At 49.9% G+C, this 17,854-nt stretch overlaps 8 protein-coding genes across 8 annotated transcripts; 3 read left to right on the top strand and 5 right to left on the bottom strand.

Annotated features, from left to right (window-relative positions):
- Window positions 1-78: 78 nt before the first annotated feature.
- Window positions 79-1,132, bottom strand: N7468_005759 (uncharacterized protein; the record flags this gene model as incomplete). Its single annotated transcript, XM_058475055.1, has 2 exons — window positions 79-796; window positions 1,080-1,132. 2 exons carry the CDS (start codon window positions 1,130-1,132, stop codon window positions 79-81), a joined length of 771 nt encoding a protein of 256 aa, XP_058330795.1.
- Window positions 1,133-1,611: 479 nt separating this feature from the next.
- On the top strand, window positions 1,612-2,784 carry N7468_005758 (uncharacterized protein; the record flags this gene model as incomplete). The annotated part of the gene is made up of 1 exon (XM_058475054.1): window positions 1,612-2,784. The coding sequence occupies one exon, from the start codon at window positions 1,612-1,614 to the stop codon at window positions 2,782-2,784; it is 1,173 nt and encodes a 390-aa protein (XP_058330794.1).
- Window positions 2,785-4,406: 1,622 nt separating this feature from the next.
- Window positions 4,407-6,290, bottom strand: N7468_005757 (GMC family oxidoreductase; the record flags this gene model as incomplete). The annotated part of the gene is made up of 4 exons (XM_058475053.1): window positions 4,407-4,615; window positions 4,669-5,101; window positions 5,158-5,284; window positions 5,344-6,290. The coding sequence occupies 4 exons, from the start codon at window positions 6,288-6,290 to the stop codon at window positions 4,407-4,409; spliced, it is 1,716 nt and encodes a 571-aa protein (XP_058330793.1).
- Window positions 6,291-7,532: 1,242 nt separating this feature from the next.
- On the bottom strand, window positions 7,533-8,667 carry pxr1 (telomerase inhibitor/ribosome biogenesis protein PXR1; the record flags this gene model as incomplete). Its single annotated transcript, XM_058475052.1, has 5 exons — window positions 7,533-7,553; window positions 7,607-7,783; window positions 7,850-7,933; window positions 7,983-8,586; window positions 8,645-8,667. The coding sequence occupies 5 exons, from the start codon at window positions 8,665-8,667 to the stop codon at window positions 7,533-7,535; spliced, it is 909 nt and encodes a 302-aa protein (XP_058330792.1).
- Window positions 8,668-9,097: 430 nt separating this feature from the next.
- N7468_005755 (SacI domain and endonuclease/exonuclease/phosphatase family protein) lies at window positions 9,098-12,378 on the top strand (the record flags this gene model as incomplete). The annotated part of the gene is made up of 7 exons (XM_058475051.1): window positions 9,098-9,413; window positions 9,464-9,659; window positions 9,711-11,334; window positions 11,392-11,691; window positions 11,740-11,849; window positions 11,901-12,220; window positions 12,272-12,378. 7 exons carry the CDS (start codon window positions 9,098-9,100, stop codon window positions 12,376-12,378), a joined length of 2,973 nt encoding a protein of 990 aa, XP_058330791.1.
- Window positions 12,379-12,484: 106 nt separating this feature from the next.
- N7468_005754 (uncharacterized protein) lies at window positions 12,485-12,895 on the top strand (the record flags this gene model as incomplete). The annotated part of the gene is made up of 1 exon (XM_058475050.1): window positions 12,485-12,895. The coding sequence occupies one exon, from the start codon at window positions 12,485-12,487 to the stop codon at window positions 12,893-12,895; it is 411 nt and encodes a 136-aa protein (XP_058330790.1).
- A 699-nt stretch (window positions 12,896-13,594) lies between these two features.
- N7468_005753 (uncharacterized protein) lies at window positions 13,595-14,800 on the bottom strand (the record flags this gene model as incomplete). Its single annotated transcript, XM_058475049.1, has 2 exons — window positions 13,595-14,123; window positions 14,178-14,800. 2 exons carry the CDS (start codon window positions 14,798-14,800, stop codon window positions 13,595-13,597), a joined length of 1,152 nt encoding a protein of 383 aa, XP_058330789.1.
- A 267-nt stretch (window positions 14,801-15,067) lies between these two features.
- On the bottom strand, window positions 15,068-15,478 carry N7468_005752 (uncharacterized protein; the record flags this gene model as incomplete). The annotated part of the gene is made up of 1 exon (XM_058475048.1): window positions 15,068-15,478. The coding sequence occupies one exon, from the start codon at window positions 15,476-15,478 to the stop codon at window positions 15,068-15,070; it is 411 nt and encodes a 136-aa protein (XP_058330788.1).
- Window positions 15,479-17,854: the final 2,376 nt, after the last annotated feature.

Raw genomic sequence — 17,854 nt, 5'->3', positions numbered from 1 at the left:
CCTAATCATTGCAACCTGAACTCCTTGCTTGTTACTGTACACGCTGAAGAGCTTCCTAACGGGTATCCATATGCCCATTCATGTGGTCATCCCAAGTTCCTCGCCCTCTTCGAGCTCATCGGAGTGTTCCCCCTCGTCTTCACCAGCGATTTCACCCTCATCCATATTGGTATCATCCACATCCTCTGTCGATTCTGCAGTCCCACTAACACTGGTCACCTGTCGGAGAGGGGTTTCGGATCGCATTGAGCCCTTGTCGACCTGCAACCGACTAGACTCATCCTGGCTGGTTTGCGGGGTTGCTCCATTGTCGGTGTCTGGATGAGGGCTTGTAGCAGCGCTGGCCTTCCCCTTGGATGTTGCCTCGGCATCATCTCCGTCTTCGCCCTCTTGCATGCCCTCCCTGCGCTCGACCTCTTCTTTCTCATCGCGAATCAAGCGGCGCAATTGCATACCCTCTTCGACGATGCGACCGAATTGTTCCCGACGCTCGGACCAAGTTTTCGCGTAATCCTTGCTCTCCTTCTCTAGCTCCGCGATCTCGGAGCGCAATTTCTGCAAATTAGACTCCTGGTCCTCGCGCGGTTTCAGGAGTCTGTTGGTCGTAATTTTGTCGGTCAGGTCATCGTAGCTCTTGCGCAAAGCCAATACGCGCTGTGCTTCTTCCAGCTGCGTGCGAAGTTCAGCGGTGCTGGATCGGACGTCGTGCATTGTGGAGAGGATGCGGTCCTTCTCTGTCCCGTAGCGTGCGCGTTCTTCTTCGTTACTCTTCTGGAGAAATTGCATTCGAACGCCACTAGAGAGTCCCCAGCGGCATAATCGAGGCTCGCGTCATCGTAGAAATGGTGCGTCTTCTTGCGCTTTTCGGATCGGTCGGACTCATGCAATGCGATCGCATCGGAATCGGATCCTTCGGGGGAGGAGTGGGCGGAAGGGAAAAGTTGACGATGGGAGATTCGGAAGGTAGGAGGCGTTTCAAGATACGCTTGAGAGGTCTTTCTTCGACATTGAGAAGTCGTGCTTTGTGGTACTCATCTAATAGAGCAAAAGAGGTCAGTAGGAGAAGTAGATCGTGATACAAGGACGAGATTGTACCTTCTTCTGCTTGGTTTAGCAGCCCGTAAGATGCCATCTTGAAAGGGACTCAAGATATGGATTAACCTAAGAATTCGACTCGGGATAGGTGTCCAGGTCTAAATAGGTCTAAATACCATTGGCGGGGGGGTTGGAGTGAGGTCGAGTGAATGGGAAACCCGCCATGGCAATCAGTCGCCTGTGAATGGCGAGCGGTCAACTGGTCTCATGCGGCTGCTTTCCCCAGAGAAAACCACCACCTCCGCCCCAGGCCCCCGCTCTAACCAAGCAGCACTAGCGACGAGTGCCAGGGGTTCTAACCAGAATTCGCGTGGCCAAGGTGATTGCTGGCATCAATGTCGACCTCGATGACGACCGGCTAAGCAAAGTTCACCTTTTGTTGCCCAGCACTTTCGCTACGCTCGTAACTTCTACAAACTACCGCGATACCCCGATGGAAGTTGTCACTAAATTATCCGCAACGAGGGTTCTGTTTTGATCGGCCCAATCTCATTACCGAATGCCCTCAGAGCCAATATGACGGAAATGTACTCCGGGCTCCACGTGGATCAGCGGTTTGTTTCCCTGGAGGAATTTAAATCAGTGATCCGAAGCATATCGGTCCGTCAACACTGGGAACTTCGAGTGATCCGCAGTAATAAGAAGAGTGTTGTTATTGGGTGTCGTTCATCCCCCAATTGCTTCTTCCGCGTGGTCTGTCGCTCGAACAAGAATGCGACCTATATCACTAGCCTGCAGGACAGCCATAGTTGTCATCGGAGTGGAGACTCCCCGACTCGAACCCCAGCGCGCTCAGAAGCCTCCCATGTCCGATTCCTTTTGAGCGAGATCCCCAAACTCTTTGATATGAAAAGCAGGATTAGAAGCCAGGATGTGGTGGATGCCGTCAAGCGGTATCATGGATATGACATCTCATCGAGGCAGGCACAACGCGCATTGATCAGGTTGCAGTCTGCGGAATCTCCAAATGAGACTGACCAGCTCACCTCCATGGACTTGAGCGCAGGTGACCAGCATTCGCCTACTCAGTCCCAACCTGAATCACAGGGCGATGCGGGTCCTGCATATCGAGACCTTTCTGAAAGCCGTTGGATCTCTGACCCTCTACAGCCATCACTGATGGACGATGACGCCGTTGATCCCAGTGAATCTCCTGAGGCTCATGCGCCTCCATTACCGACTGCAGCGGCTTCCCAAAGCGTGCGGCAACATCAGATGCCAAATACTCACCCGATTAGCCCACCCGGTCACCCTACTCTCCGTAACGACCCTCGGCCCATAGGCGTTCCCCACACTGGCGTTGGATACGCAACAGCTGTTGCTATGCCGGTAGCAGAGCCTATGGGTGCCAAGTCTACAAATTACCAAACGCGCGATGATACCACCGGCGGGGTTCCTCAATTGGTCCTTACAAACTTCAAGATCGAATTTACATGTACTACTTGCGGTGCTCTCAACCAGAGTTTCTATCCGAATCAGGGAAATGTCACCGGTGGTGCATACATGGGGCATCATGCAATGCCGACTCCAGACACCGTTGCACGACATGCAAATCCGTCATCTCAGGGTGGCCCTGATGGAACTGCTAGCGATGTCACTGGGAACAGTGCTTATCTTAATGCTCGTGTCATCCACAACCCCTGGGAAGCAGCTGGCTTGGGGGTACCCATGGGCCCTACAAACACTTAAGCTGTACCCGAGACAAGACAAGCCAACTGTTTGTCGCTGGAGCCCTGGCAACCTGCAACATTCTGATTTGCGCCTTTGCAGAATATGCTCAGCAGCTTGGCTTATATCTCTTTTCTTGAACTATTATCTCCATTTTCCTCTTCCACGAGAACATGTTTCATGCTATTTGGTTACTGTGGCTTTGATTTACTTGATTGAAAATCCCATGGGTATGTTTATGGTTTTCTTTTTCGACGTGTGTGTGTACATTGATGTTTGGGGGGTTGGACATGGAACTTTGGAAAGGCATGGGCTATTTTTACGAAGATAACGAGATACGACCAATACTTCTCGCGTTTCGGATACCATCACTTTTTATTGACAGCACCAGCACTGGATCGGTTATTTTTTTTTTTTTCTGGACGTTACCTATTGGTGCTTCTGTTCTCCATTGTGTGGTGTTTCATTCTGCGAATGCCTCCTGTCTCATAACTGAAGATAAGGCCAATAAGACTTTCACCGCATGGCCCTGATATTATTCATTAATATACGGGTGTTTCCAGAAAATTTTCCCATGGGAAGATTTAAGTTCGAATCGAAAGCCCCCATCTCAAGCGGGTTTGAACCCCAGAGCCAGCAAGGGTGCCCACTCCCCCACATTTTGACGATGCTGATCTTCTCCCTATAGAGCACACCTCCCCAAATTCAGAATGATCCAACTCGCCACTTGCTTCCTTCTGGGTAAGTGGCGTTGAGCTAGACTAATATGCTAGATGTAATAGGACACTGTGCTATTGCCACCAACGTGCGTGGTTCGGAGAAAGTACCTTACACCCATGTCGCATACCTAACTCATGAACCGGAATAAGATTGATGACATTGTTACCCACGATTTGGCGGTTTCTCCACGAGAAAAGTAAATTTATGTTGCGTATTTGAAGAAGTAGGTCGAGCAGCCCCGCTTTTCATTCGGGAAATATTTGCGCGGCCTCGGATAGAAACAAAATAAATGAATTGGCACAGCCTGTCGCATTCATATTTCGTTAGCTATCGAGAGTAGTTCCTATGATGACCTCAAGGAATTTGCATTGAACTATCACGTCAGTCAACTGTGTTTGATTCGGACAAATGCGGCGCGCCTTGCACATCGCGATTCAATTTCTCTTCCTTGGCTGAGAATATCAGAGGGAAGGGGAAGGGGAAGGGGTCGTTGAAGGGAAATTACCTGGCCAGATGGGCTTCTTCTGAATAGCTTGCACCGCACGAGGAAACCGATCTATGACGCGGGAGACGCATATCATAATATGCTATGCAGGCAACCATTGTAGAAAGTCATATCTCACTCTTGCAGTACTTTGGCTGGTTGCAGGCTTGGTGTCTTGTTGGGATACACTTTCTTCCCGGTATATACGACAGGCTGGGATTCGGATTTGGCTGGTGGGAGAACAGATTCTCACTCTTGGTTCAGGAAACAAAGACAATCTAGACGTTGAAAGCATGCTTTCTATATTTTTCTAAACCTCGTATATAATCTAGTCATTCCATAGCGAAGTACTCAATCAACGCAATCGACCTTCAGTGCAGAAGCCGGTTGTGCGACCCATGCAGTTTTGTTATCTTTCAAGTTCTTGTCACGCCTACTTTCACATCTGTTCCTTGATGATATCTGCTGCGCGCTCGGCTACAGCATACACCGTACTAGAAAGATGCCCGCAAACTTGGAATGGGATGACAGAGGCATCTACAACCCGTATATTAGACGTGCCATATACCTTGAGAGACGTATCGACAACACCACCCAGCTCCTTTGGTAGTAAGGCCGCAGTGGTAATAGGATGGAAGTTTGAACGGACTGGTTTTGTGTTAATCCAAGAGTCATTGTCAAAGTAAGATGAGGGAGCTTACAGTTCGGTTTCAAATAAGACGCCCAGCTGGCATCATCAGCATCTGCTGCTACGGTAGATAGGCTTGGGGTTGTCTCGGCGCCAGCGGTAGCGGCAAAGGGATGTGTGTTGAAGAGGGTGCGAATGAAGCGAGCTGCCTGAGCCTGGGAATGAAGATCGAAGTCCAGCATGAAGTACTTGGGGTCGATATTTGCAGGAGCGGCGGGATCGGATGAAGAAATGTGGATATTGCCGCGCGAAAATGGTACAGAGCCCCAGTACTCCATGGTATATGTATTGCCCGATGGCTCCACTAGGATTTCAGCAACGGGGATGTGGGACTTGAAGATCAGGTCCCACTGAATCTTGAAGAATCGAAGAATGTCCTCTGCGCGAGTAACATTGCCATTTGCAGAAGCAATCTGGGCTGCATATGCTGGAAGTTTCTTGAGCAGCTGAGTCCCGATGGATGAGGAGTTCGGAAAAGCTGGAAAGCGGACGGATATGTAACATAATCGGCCGTTCCAGTATGGTTGACCCTGGATTCCCAGGCCAGCTCATTGTTCATTTGGTCTTGAAGATTCTCGCCGACAGTTGGAAGGTTGACCTTGGTTTTAATGTTATATTTGGAGAGAACACTATGAAAGGGAGACAAGTCAACCAACATGCTTTCGGTTGAAGGGGTGGTCATACTCACTCTGGGTTTCCCACGCCGGAAAGTTCAAGCAATAGTGGCGATTTCAACGCACCCGCAGCAAGTATCACCTCACGAGATGCCTTGACAACCGTGACAGTGCCATTGCTCAGGGTGACTTCAACGCCATCCGCAGTGGCCTCAGTACCATTCCGCCATGTTATTTTATTAGCGGTGGTGTGGAGCCAGACGTCCAAGTTAGGTCGCGCCTGGTAGGGGTAGTAGTATGCTCTTGCAGCATCTTCTCGAATATTGAGGTCCGAGTCAACAGTCGACGGATAGAGCGAATAGCCAAGCATCTGACCTCCATTCAGATCTTGATTATAGGCGATAGAAGGTGTGAAGCTCTTATAAGTCTTGTTCAGAGTCTGAGCAAGGCCATCATTCAATTGCGTTGGGGTCCAGCCAACTTTCAAAGGGCCAGTGGATCCGTGATAGGCCGGGTTGTAGGTAATGCCAGTTCCCTCAGACCATGAGTAGTTTGCTGGGGTTTGGAATTGCTCTCCTTTCTTGTAATATGGGAAGAGAGTATCCCAGTTCCAGCCCTTGTTCCCGGCCTCTTCCCACGCGTCGATCTGGCTCTTTTGAGCTCGAGAGTACACCATTCCATTAATGGTAGATGTACCTCCCAGGGCCTTTCCAGCACGCATTGTTTGGGTCGTGCCACCGCCCCACTCCTGCTTCACTGTCTTGTATGCCCAATCAATCTCCGTTCCAAACGCCTTTCCATATCCGTTGGTATCGGTGACATTGGGGTTGTTGTACACGGAGCCTCCGGCTTCGATAACCAAGACATGGATATCTTCAAGCTCGGATAGACGGTTCGCCACGACCAGGCCACTGGTGCCGCCTCCAACAATCACATAGTCATAGTTGGGCTCTGCGGATCTGGCCGCATGGGGTACCGCAGCGGCAAGAGGGAGGAGTGCAAGGTATGCGAACCTGCGCATGATGACAGGAGGTAGGTCTGATAATAGGAACAGTGTGAGATGTGCTGCAAGTTGTCGCTAGCGGCACGGCTTGGTATATATAGTAAGGACTTTTCTATCATTTGTTTCAAGTTGAGGATATTATTCACTCCTAAGTTTCGCATCTAGCCCTCCTAGATGTGATCCAAGTGGATCTTGAGGCCAAGTGGACGGCCCCCGTCCTAGTAGCGTAGACGACGCCGACCCACCCTTGGGCCATATCAGATCATCTAAGGACGGCATGCAATGTCCCGAACCCACGGGACGATTGATAATCCTCGGCGCCGTTAGATTGGAATCGGCTTGCCGGTGTCATTCATGACCTGTCTTATCCCCTTTTAGGCAACTGTACAGCCACTTGGGTTCCATAGAAGTATCTGCCAAGTCCCAGTTGATCCTCCACGTCTCACCTAGAAAGGCATAGTGTCTGATTTTCCCGGTCTTACAGGAGAATTTATAAGAATTAGGGTAATCAACGTTTCAAGTTCGTCAGGAAAAATTCTCGCAGGCGATCATTTCTCGGCTTGGCAGGCGCCTCGAAACTGGACCCTGCCGATCCGCGGAATTAAGCCGTTGAATCTTTGTCATTCGATGATTTTGACGGGGTCTATGAAAGTATGGCACTATGGCTTTTCCAGGCTCGGAGAATGGAGATTAGTGGTAGTATGTGCTAGAGTACAGCCTTTGCAGAAGTGTAGAGCTTTCTCATAACTGAGCTCAGGGAAACAGAGCCCGAGGGAGCTTCACTTTCTAGAGGTATGCTCGTGGTACATAGAATGAAAGTACCTAATTAATTCCACGCTACAAATCCCAGAACTGTCGACATGCAATCTTGCTTCGGCGCAATATGCTTCAGGTTCAAGCCCCTTTTTTTGAAGCACGGGAAGAGTGCACGTGATGGACAGCCCATGGCTCTATAGCGTGTTCTGCTTCATGAATGCACAATACGACAGAATCCCCAGCCTTTCACTCCGTGACTTAGATCGACCGGCTAGAGATCCTTCCCAAGAGCCCGGAAAATGCTGTACTGGGCTGGAATTCTTGTCTTCTTTGACTTGGAAGGCGAGTGAACTAGCCAGAAGTGTAGCAGGACATTCCTCATCTTCATAAGATTTGAAAAGATCTGTATGGGGTGTATAAATAACAAATACCCTTTTATTGTTTCCGAGACGCCAATGCCAATGATATAAATGCAGAATGCCATGTCAAGTTCAAGCCGGGGGTTTAAGCTTTCACCATGAAGATCTGTGATGTGTTAGGTGCGGGCACGGGTAAGGTATAAGCGATTGAGAACCTACCTCGTTGAGGGATTTGTCGTCTAATAATGCCCGTTTCTTTTGTGCTATGTGCCGGCCTCTGAAAACTTGGCGGCCAATGGGGCGGCGCTCCCGGGGAACCGCGGATTGAGTTACTGGGCCCTGTGCTAGAGTCTCCGAGGCTTTGGACGGTTCATCATCTTCAGTGGATGGGTTCGACTATGATTTGGAGTGTCAATATCTCATCATAGTCTAGAAGGGGGATTTTTTTTTCTTCTTTCGTACCTCTTCAACTGCCTCGGCCTTGCGCTTCTTAGACTTCTTTTCTTTTTTCGACTCCGCGATGGAAGCCGATGATGAGTCGACCTCCTTCGAACGCGAGCTGGATTTCTTGGAGGACTTGGATTTTGACTTTGACTTGTCCTTCGATTTCTCCTTTGACTTCGATTTGGACTTTTCGGTTTTCGACTTGAGACTTGGACTTGGACTTCGAAGACTTGCGGTCGGCCGCAGAAGAATCGCTGTCAGGGTCGCTAGCCTCGTTGGCTTGCTGGTCGATCTCTTGCCCATTCTCATTCGCGTCCTGGGACTTCAAGTTCGGTAATTTTGCGATTTTGTCTTCCTCCTTATCCTGCGCCAAAGGACCGCCATAGACGAAACGGACCTCGGGGAACTTCATGGCAGCATAGCGGGCCAGTTTGACATCATCCCTCTTGCGCTGGTCCTGCTTCAGCTCCGTGTCGGATTTCCCGTTCAGCCGTCCAAGTAGTCCCTTGAATGCATCAAGTCCGGTGGGTTCAGTCTCCCGCCCCAACCTTGCGCCCAGCCCAAGATTGTCGTCCTTAAGGGTCACTTTGATATGTGAAGTACTGGCGTTGGTCAAGAAATCGGCGTGTGCTGCATTCCGTGCCCCGAGTCGATTCCCTGGGGTCCAGCCCTGGGAGCTCATGATCTTATGGCCGAATCCCGAGGTCGAACGTGCCCATTTGGTGTTGTTGGGATCATTGGAGATCTTAGTTTTCCTAACAATCAAAAGCGGTTAGCGTGGCAATGGCAGAGTCCTGAAGCAGATAGGCATACTTTTTAGGACCTGATAGACCCATGGCTATTCATGTAAACAGGAAGTGCAATGCTCCTGAACCAAAAGACAAATGAACACCAGGGCGTCGCAGCGGAGATCGCAAAGTTTTGCGGAGACGGAAAAAAAAAATCCACCTGGGCCCCGGGGCCAAAGCAGAATGGCTGAGTCAGCACGATAAGATCCCCGGCCGGGGCCCCCCGCGAATCTAATCGCGTCCCAACTGAAGCTTGGAACGCCATATTGCGGTGCCCCTGATAATCTAGTCGGCGTTCATATCTATTGGAGAGGAATTGTGAATATCATTCAGACTTATATGCTAGTCCGGACGTCGTTGCGCCCAATACTGTGTCAAGGCGCTGCTACCCGCTTGGGCAGCCCCATCGACAGCGTGTAAGATTGGAGCAAGCACTTGACCACAGCGGGCAGTCGGCTAGAACCCAGCTCTTTCTACCATGTTCAATCTCCGGGTCCTCTGTCGAGACCATCCACAGCGGACTATTGCCCTCGTGACATCAGACCATGTCCTAATCTTCCATTACGGTGCGACCGAATCTGGTTCAGCCGCAGGTCCGCCCCGCTGCCGGGTCGAATTCTCCGATGCTAGTTCTGCAGACCTCGAAGCCTATCGGCCTCTGGGCGCTGGGTATGGAACTCTTGGATTGGTCACTTTGAACGACGATGTATTCGTTTGCGTGATAACGACTGCTTCTCAAGCCGCCAACGTAAGGCCCGGGGAGACTGTGGCACGAATCGAATCGGTTGACTTTTGTATGCACTTACCCTTACCTGTGTTGCCAAATATCTTCTAACGAGCCCAGATTGCCTCAACCGGATCGATTATGAGTATGGGCTGGACTACGAAACTTCAGGGCATTTTGCTGCCGACGAGCGTCCAGGGCAAGAGAGCAGAGAAGTGCTCACCGATCATCCTTTCTTAGCATTGAAGAAGTTGCTGGGGGATGGCAGTTTCTACTACAGTCTGGACTTTAACCTGACCGATAGACTTCAAGACCGGTAAGATAATTCCTAAGCAAACACTGAGGCTCATCGACTGACTCCAAATAGTGCCGACAAGTCCGCGGCTTTCGACATCGATTCTTTAGACCAAGATATGCTTTGGAACTCATACATGATCAAACCTCTTCTTAATTTTCGACAAGGTCTGCCCCCGTCTGAGAAGGCTAAATTAGATGCATCCCGACTGCTCACATGTGTCATCCGCGGATATGCCGGTACTTTGAAGCTGCCGGCTACTATTCCGATTTTACCTAATGTGCGGTCAACACTGCCTTCACTTTTTACCATCATTTCACGGCAGTCCTCCAGGCGTGCTGGTACCAGGTTCAACTCCCGGGGTATTGATGATGACGGCCATGTTGCCAACTTTGTCGAAACCGAAGTTATTCTCTGGGTTGCCCCGGGTATCGTCTTTTCGTATGTTCAAGTTCGAGGATCGATACCCATATTCTGGGAGCAAACACCAGGATTGATTCCTGGTCAGCAAAAGATTGAGATCACACGATCAAGCGAGGCAACGCAACATGCGTTCGACCAACACTTCGAAGCCCTCGCATTGGAATACGGCGCTGTGCATGTCGTCAATCTGCTCAGTGAACAAAGATCAGGTGAAGCTGATTTATCTGCCAAGTATCGCAAGCACATTGCACGGAGTTCACTCCGCCAAAGGGAAGCAGATGGTAGTCTCGAGCACAGCCTCCTTCGGTTGACAGAATACGATTTCCAAGCTGAGACTCGGGGGCCGACTGGGTACGAAGCAAGTAACCAGATTAGGCCGCTACTGTCTGATTCTCTGGGTGCATTCTCATTCTTCCTATCTGAGGAACACCAACGATCCGAAGATGCACCCAGCTCTTCATTCGTGATTCTGCAACAAGAGGGCGTGTTCCGCACCAACTGTTTGGATTGTCTAGATCGAACAAATCTAGTCCAAACTATCATCAGTTCGATGTCGATAGAATCGTTTCTTCATCAGCAAGGGGGTAGGTTTGGTTCAGACATGCAGATGCGCCACTCAACCCTCTGGGCGGACAACGGCGATGCTCTTTCAAAGATCTATGCAGGTACAGGTGCTCTCAAATCTTCCTTCACTCGGAGTGGGAAGATGTCGCTCGCGGGAGCGCTTGCGGACGCACGTAAAAGCGCTACTCGACTTTACGTCAACAACTTCACGGATAAAGCTCGTCAGAAGACGATAGACCTTCTGCTGGGTAGATTGGCAAATCAAATACCAGTCTATCTCTACGATCCAGTGAATGATATGGTCACAGAGGAATTGGCCCGACATGCCTCTGAATTCTCCACCACCAGAGATATCCGGCTCTGGGTCGGATCATTCAACGTCAACGGTCGTAATGAGGGGCCCGGTACTGATCTTACCCCTTGGCTGTTCCCTGAAGCCGATCAATCCGACGAAGACCCAGTGATATTTGGTGTCGCTTTCCAGGAAATTGTGGACTTAAGCCCCCAGCAGATCATGTCTACAGACCCAGGCACTCGAAAGGTCTGGGAAAGGGCCGTTCAGGACTGCTTGAATCGGCGTTGCAAGCAAAAAGGGACGGGCAGGTATGTCCTACTGAGAAGTGGGCAGCTCGTAGGTGCTGCCTTGATGATTTATGTGAAGGCGGATTCTCTGCACGATGTCAAGAATGTCGAAGGTGCCGTTAAAAAGGTTATTCCCCCGTGGGATTATTTGTATAAACAAGCTTTCAAGCTAACGTATCTCTAGACTGGTCTCTCTGGGATTGCTGGAAATAAAGGTGGATGTGCCATCCGATTTGAGCTCTGCGATACTAGTATATGCCTCGTGACTGCACATCTGGCAGCTGGTTTCGCCAATTATGATGAACGGAATAAGGATTACGAAACTATTCATGGCGGTCTTCGCTTCCAGAAGAGTCGCTCAATTGCCGACCATGACGTGGTGATTTGGCTCGGTGATTTCAATTACCGCATCGGCCTTGCGAATCAAATTGTGAGGGACCTAGTTGCACAGCGCGAGTACCCAAAGCTCTACGAACACGATCAGGTGCGTTCCCTCTCTCCTCCCGACTTCAAACTTGGCTGACGATAGCAGTTGAACCTTCAAATGGTTGCCGGGAGAGCATTCCAATATTATCAAGAGGGCCGGATAACCTTCCCACCAACCTACAAATACGATATCGGGACTGAGACTTACGACACTTCGTAAGTGGCCTTCACTCGCATCCAGGGATGCGCTCGCTTACCAATTCGCAGTGACAAAGGACGTATTCCGGCTTGGTGTGACCGTGTGCTCTGGAGAGGAAACCTGCGACAAACCAACTATCAAACTGCGCCCTTGCTGGTTTCGGACCACCGTCCCGTGTGGGCAACTTTCGAGAGCAGAATCAATGTCATTGACCATGCCCGCAAAGATCACCTCCGTCGTCAGATCTATGAAAATAAACAACGAGACGCCCTCTCTGACGCCGTTAATCTCTTGGATCTGGACGATGAAGATAGTGCGGGTCCAGTATCCATTGCTCCAGGGCTTCCGCCAGCAAGTTCCGACCGCAGTCGGTGGTGGCTGGACAACGGTATGTCCCTGGGTCCCTAATCCAGCTATAAGATGAATGACGGCTAATTAGAAATCACAGGTGCCCCTGGCAAAGCCACCCTTCAGCCGCCTGGAGAAGGCCTCGTGCCAAACCCCCCGGCGGAAATCGAATCCGTTCTCCCCAGATTCAGAGCCTGACTGGGTTCCACAATCACGGCTCGGAAGGCAGAATACGATTGACAGAAAACCTGCACCGCCCCCAAGGCGGGTAGCATCAGTGGCGCGTACGGGCTCTCCAGTATCGATGTCCGGAGTTCCTCTTGACTCAAAACCAATGCTGCCCCCACGGCGCGCCGCCACGGCAGATGTCTCAGCACCGACGATGGAGGTTGAGCGACAACGCCTAGAGAGAGCTCCACCGGTCCCGAGAAAGCCCATTTCCCTGAGCTCACAAGGTTCTAAGCCGGCCTCGATCTCGGGACGCCAGACAAATGCTACATCCCCGGGGGTGGATCTGCTCGTTCTCAGCAATCTTACTCCGCAGCAGGCACAAGCTCCGCCTCTGTTGATTTGCTTGGCGACTCTGCAGATGAACCGATCGAGTGGAAACCCCTCGTTCCACAGTGATCCGCCCATACATCATCTCTTGTTCAGCAGACTCATGGACTACCAATTTATGCTGCAGAATACTATAGAGACAAACTTTAATCTTTAGAACAACGGAACTCTTCATTGTGAATGCGAAACCTGTAAACCTGTCCGCCCACATATCGAAGCAATCGAGCTAGGCGTGGCCTTGCGGGATTCAAAAACATGCCAATTATCCTATAGAAGTGGAATCAATCCATCCGTCATGAATGCCATTTCCATCTTCGGGCAGTCGAATACTAATCACGTTCCCCTGTAGTATAGCGAATCGCAGAACTTCTTGACGTATGATGTTCTTACACCATTTTCACCTAAGCACTGGTAACTACATTGCAGGGAACAGCCCCCATGCCTAACACCTTTTACTTGCAAGCCCGGGCCGACGAGAAAGCAAATAAGATCGAGCACGACGATTGCATTGATATTGCAGCTTGCACTACAAGAGTTAAGGGACTGATATGACCATGATGATCATTAATTGGAAGAGGAAGTATTTATGCAACTTGGTGAAGTCATTTGAAGGCAATCGTCCTTCTGGAAATATGAGGTTTCTTCTGAAGTCTTTTGATCCTGTTATGCAAAGATTTATCTGTTGATTTGCAAATAGGCATATACCAAATTAATACCACAAAGTACCCCGAAAAACGACCACTTGCAGTTTCTGTCTAGCGACATCCTTATGTCCAATGCAGAGAAGGCACATAATTTTCCAGTATGCCATCCCATTTCTCCGATCCCATCAGCAATGTATTCGGCACCTCCCTTTCTACATACTGCGAACCGATTGAAACATTAGCACTGCATCAATACTCCCCCCGTCTCGGCCTGGACGACTCACATCCCGATACTTCCCTTCCATGCGCATCCTCAAGAAGCATTTGAACGGAATAGTCTCCTTCATGCAGAACTCGTACAGCCCATTCTGCGGAAGCCCCGCGAGGACACCCCCCAATACGTCGCGCACAATGGCCCACCCATCGTACCTCTGCAGTTGAAGAGCATCCAACAGATACCCGACGTGATTCTGCAACAGGGAGTGGTGCACTTTCCCCCATACTTCGCTCATGTTTTCCGTCATCACTGCCCAATCCGGGAACATACCATCGAAATTCACGCCTTGTTCAAGAAGGGTAGGCGTGTGCAAGCGGATGCCGCCGAAGTCGCGAACAGCAAAACCCTTGATTTTCCCGGTCTTTCGGCATACGCGTGCGAGCATGTTTTGGCCGTGTCCTTCCACGCCGATCCCATGGTTGACCAACGGAGGAAGGGTGAGATTGAGGAGACACGTAACGTATCTGGCGGTCTTGATCAGTCCCTTCACCTACGACTTGCATGGTTGAATGGCTTACTCGTGGAACCACTCTTGTTTCTGCGATACTGTTTGTAGATCGAAAAGGATTTCAGCGTACGAATGAGATGTGCCGTGTGGTTGTTGGGTTAGCGCAGCTCCTAAGATGAGAACCTCATTGTTTTTATCAGCACGCAACTCCAAGTTCCCTCGCAGTATACATGAAAGATGTTTCGCGTCGTCGAAGTTGGACTGACTTCCCGTCGCAGCTGCTACCTCTGGGAATATCCACAGATCGGATGGGAGGAATCGCGCCATTATCTCGGTCACAATTGGTCCTCCCTGTGCTGACCATGGCGTGATTGTCCGGAGCGCCGAAGTAATCTGACAAGCTAATGACAGCTTTAGATGGAATGGGAACTCGAGCTCTGGTCGAGGGGTTACGGTTCGAAGAGAGGCTTGAGCATCCACACAGTCAACGACAGACTTCAGCACCATGACATTTGGGAAACGCTGCATAACGGATGGTAGCTGCTGAGTTAGGCAGGGCATTATGATGTGATGTTCTGGGGCGCTTGGAACTTCCAGTCTGCGGAGAAGCGGTTGCAGCAGTTGCTTGAACGGGCCAGCCAAATGTAGGTCACTCGAGGGCAGAGAGACAAATGTTATTCCGGGAGTCAGCATCCCTAGAATATCACCTGGCTTAACGGGCTTCAGTGGCGGCTTTGCATCGCAGGTACGATGGAACTAAGACTCATCTATCAGATTATTCTTGGTCTTCGCAGGCCTAGTGTGTACATACCGGGTGCGTTGGGTGTCCACATATCATCGTTCTCTCCCATGCGATTGAGGAATCATGAAGACCCAGTATCTTCTGGCTTGCTGCAATTTGCATCCACGTTTCTTTAGTCTGTTAGCTAGGAGAGGAGGTGGAGTGGGTCTCGGCTCGATCTAACCTTGGTTCGATCCCGAATTCTGCAGATGTCGTGAGATTTCGTCGAGGACATCTTGGCTGGCCAAATCTCCAAACCACGGGCTCAGGAGGGCGAAAAGTTCCCCAGCCTCTACCGTTTCGTGCTGAACACCTTTACTGGCTACAAGGACTGGAGGGCAGAACATGCTCGGCTGTATTACTGGCAGCACCTCGCCATCGCGATCCTGAACCAACGCCCCAGGCGCTGCTTTCACCAGAAGGCTGATATCCTCATCAGGGCTGTCATTCTTTCTCAGGCATATAATGCTCTTGGGTTCGGCCGTTTTTCCTTGAATCGTCGCACTGGCCAGCCCCTCGTTGATTAAAGAAGCTAGCAGCCGCTTTGTTGTCTCGAAAGAAGGCGGCTCTGGCAAGGTCTCGATCGCCATAATTCAAAAACTTCCCCTGGAGCTCTGCGAAAAAGGGAATTATGCCTGAGCTACGGAGCCAACCCCCGGGAAATATAAGCTTTATGCTGCAGGAGCGCACAGACTGCAATTGATAGCTTCGTATTGATGCTGATCGATCGGCTCACAAGCATCTCAGCGACCCAAGGAGCGGTCAGATACGTTCCATTCCAAGGTTCACTCCAATGCAAGACTATAGCGTACCAATCACAAGCCGCATAATACGGATTACGACTTCTCGTATTAGCTGATCGACAATGATATTAACTCTATCTACATATCCTGCATGAAGATATGCGTTTAAGCCAATAGTTAAATCGTGGGAGCCTTGGAGTGACATCCCGGTGGGGTCGGCCAGCTTTACCTTACGACCGGGTTAAACACCACACGTGTTGAAGCAAAAAACAGGATATCATGCGTCATACAAGGACACAGACGTTGAATGTATCCTATTCATGCCGCGGGGGCTTTTCAGGGGATACGGGTAGTTCAACGAAGCGAGAAAAGACATCCACGGAAAAGTAGCACGCAATTGCCACGCCACTGCAGAAATTTACAAAATTCTTAAACGATCAGCATCAGCACACATCATACCAGTAGCTTTTGGAATTATAGTAGCAGCGGTAGGGAATTCTTATGATACGATTTGACGAGTGCTCGATCATCATGGCTAAGTAGGCATATGCCAATATGACCTACTACCCGTGGACCCTCTAGTTGGACTATCCAGGTCAAAAGACGTAGGGTAGATGGATATTCAATACTGTATTATGGAAAAGAAGTACCATCTATAGACTTGGGCATTTGAAGATCTAGGCATGAGCTTGTATCGGTGGCTCGTACTAGCAGACCAGATCCTTATCTAACAGCGACTAACTAACTATTGACCCCGCGATTGCACTTTTCCTCTTACACCACCACCACGGCCTCGACCGCTATACGAAATAGTTTGTCTCTTGTTGGCTCTGAGTTCTATTCGCCTGCGATTCGAGATTGGGTCTTCTCCGATGAATGCTCTGTACAACAAACTTCGAATAATAGACTGCAGTAGTGTTGGCGCCTTGTATCTGAGGCTTACCGGGTTGCTCTTGTGAACCCAAAAGTTCATGTGAAAGATATTTCACCGATAAATTTAGGTTCCATCTGGTTTGGAGTCGACCAAAATCAGTTGTCACAGAATGGGACGAACATTCCGAAAGAGGCGGATATTCACGTTGGCGTTATATGGACGCGCTCGAAGAAAGGGCTTCTTCCACTCTATAAACCTGGCGGAATATATTTCAGTAAGATAACGCAAGAATCCATATCCCATGCTCTTCAAACCAGCTTTGTGTATCTCTCGCGATATGGATTCTTGCATTTCCTTGCTGAGATATTTTCCCAGGCTTACAACGATCGAGGCCATGGGGATGGTGTAGGAGAAAAATAGAAATGTGGTTTTTAGGGTGATGACAGTGGGGTCGAGTGCACACAGACTTTTAGCCGAGTGTAGTTCTGTGAAGGAGCATACCCGCGTTCAAGTCCAAGACAGAGTCCGATGATACCAAAATCGTACTTGACTGGGTTGCAGCGAGGGATGATGCGACGGCATGATCTTGACAGACTAGAGCCATAGCCTTTGATAATACTGATGTCATATATCCTGCTCATGTGCTTGTGGTTACATGGCTGGTTCTGATCCTCTTTTATTTTTTTATTTTTTTATTTTTTTCATATTGTCTTTCAAATCACTCCCAGACAAAACAAAAACCTTGAGCCTGCCTGAGCTTTGCATGTTCGCAGTCAATCATACCACGCGCTCGCTTTTTTCAAAACAGTGACGCCTAACACTAGACCACGAAGCAAGTCGCCTTGATGTCATCAGACGAGGAACATATAAGTGGCACTTGTATAGAAGTGGGGGCTGAGGGGCTGAGTAAAATCCCATCTGCCCCTCCTACGTCACATTGAAACCCCATCCTGCAGTCATGTGAAACTGAATTAACAAACTCAATGGCTTGATATCGAAGTGGAAGGAGAAGAAAAGTCCAGAACCGCACATTTGGCTGCACGAAGTCGGACCCAACTGCAGGGGATTTGCACATCTACCCAATTGTGAGTCAACCGCCCCAATCCTCCAAGCAGGGGAATCCCAATTTGACAAGATGACACGTGAGTCATCGAGGAGGCTGGAAGGCTTTCGTCATGCGGGGGCTTTTTCAGCGGATGCGCTGTCCTGTGCGGATTGGCCCTGGCAATGCATGGTCCGCCCACGCCCATTTGGGCTCTCGGACTGACAGTTGAGTTCGTCGGAGTTGGTATTACACGTAATAAGCTCATACCGTATGTGGGCGTATGTAGATCGTCGGCCGTCGGCGT

This window comes from Penicillium chermesinum, assembly GCF_028974085.1.
Source record: "Penicillium chermesinum strain IBT 19713 chromosome Unknown utg000004l:1.0-3345178.0:1.0-3348027.0, whole genome shotgun sequence".
NCBI lineage: Eukaryota > Fungi > Ascomycota > Eurotiomycetes > Eurotiales > Aspergillaceae > Penicillium > Penicillium chermesinum.
Note: the sequence above shows the minus strand (reverse complement) of the source record. Positions and strands in the feature narration are given on the sequence as shown.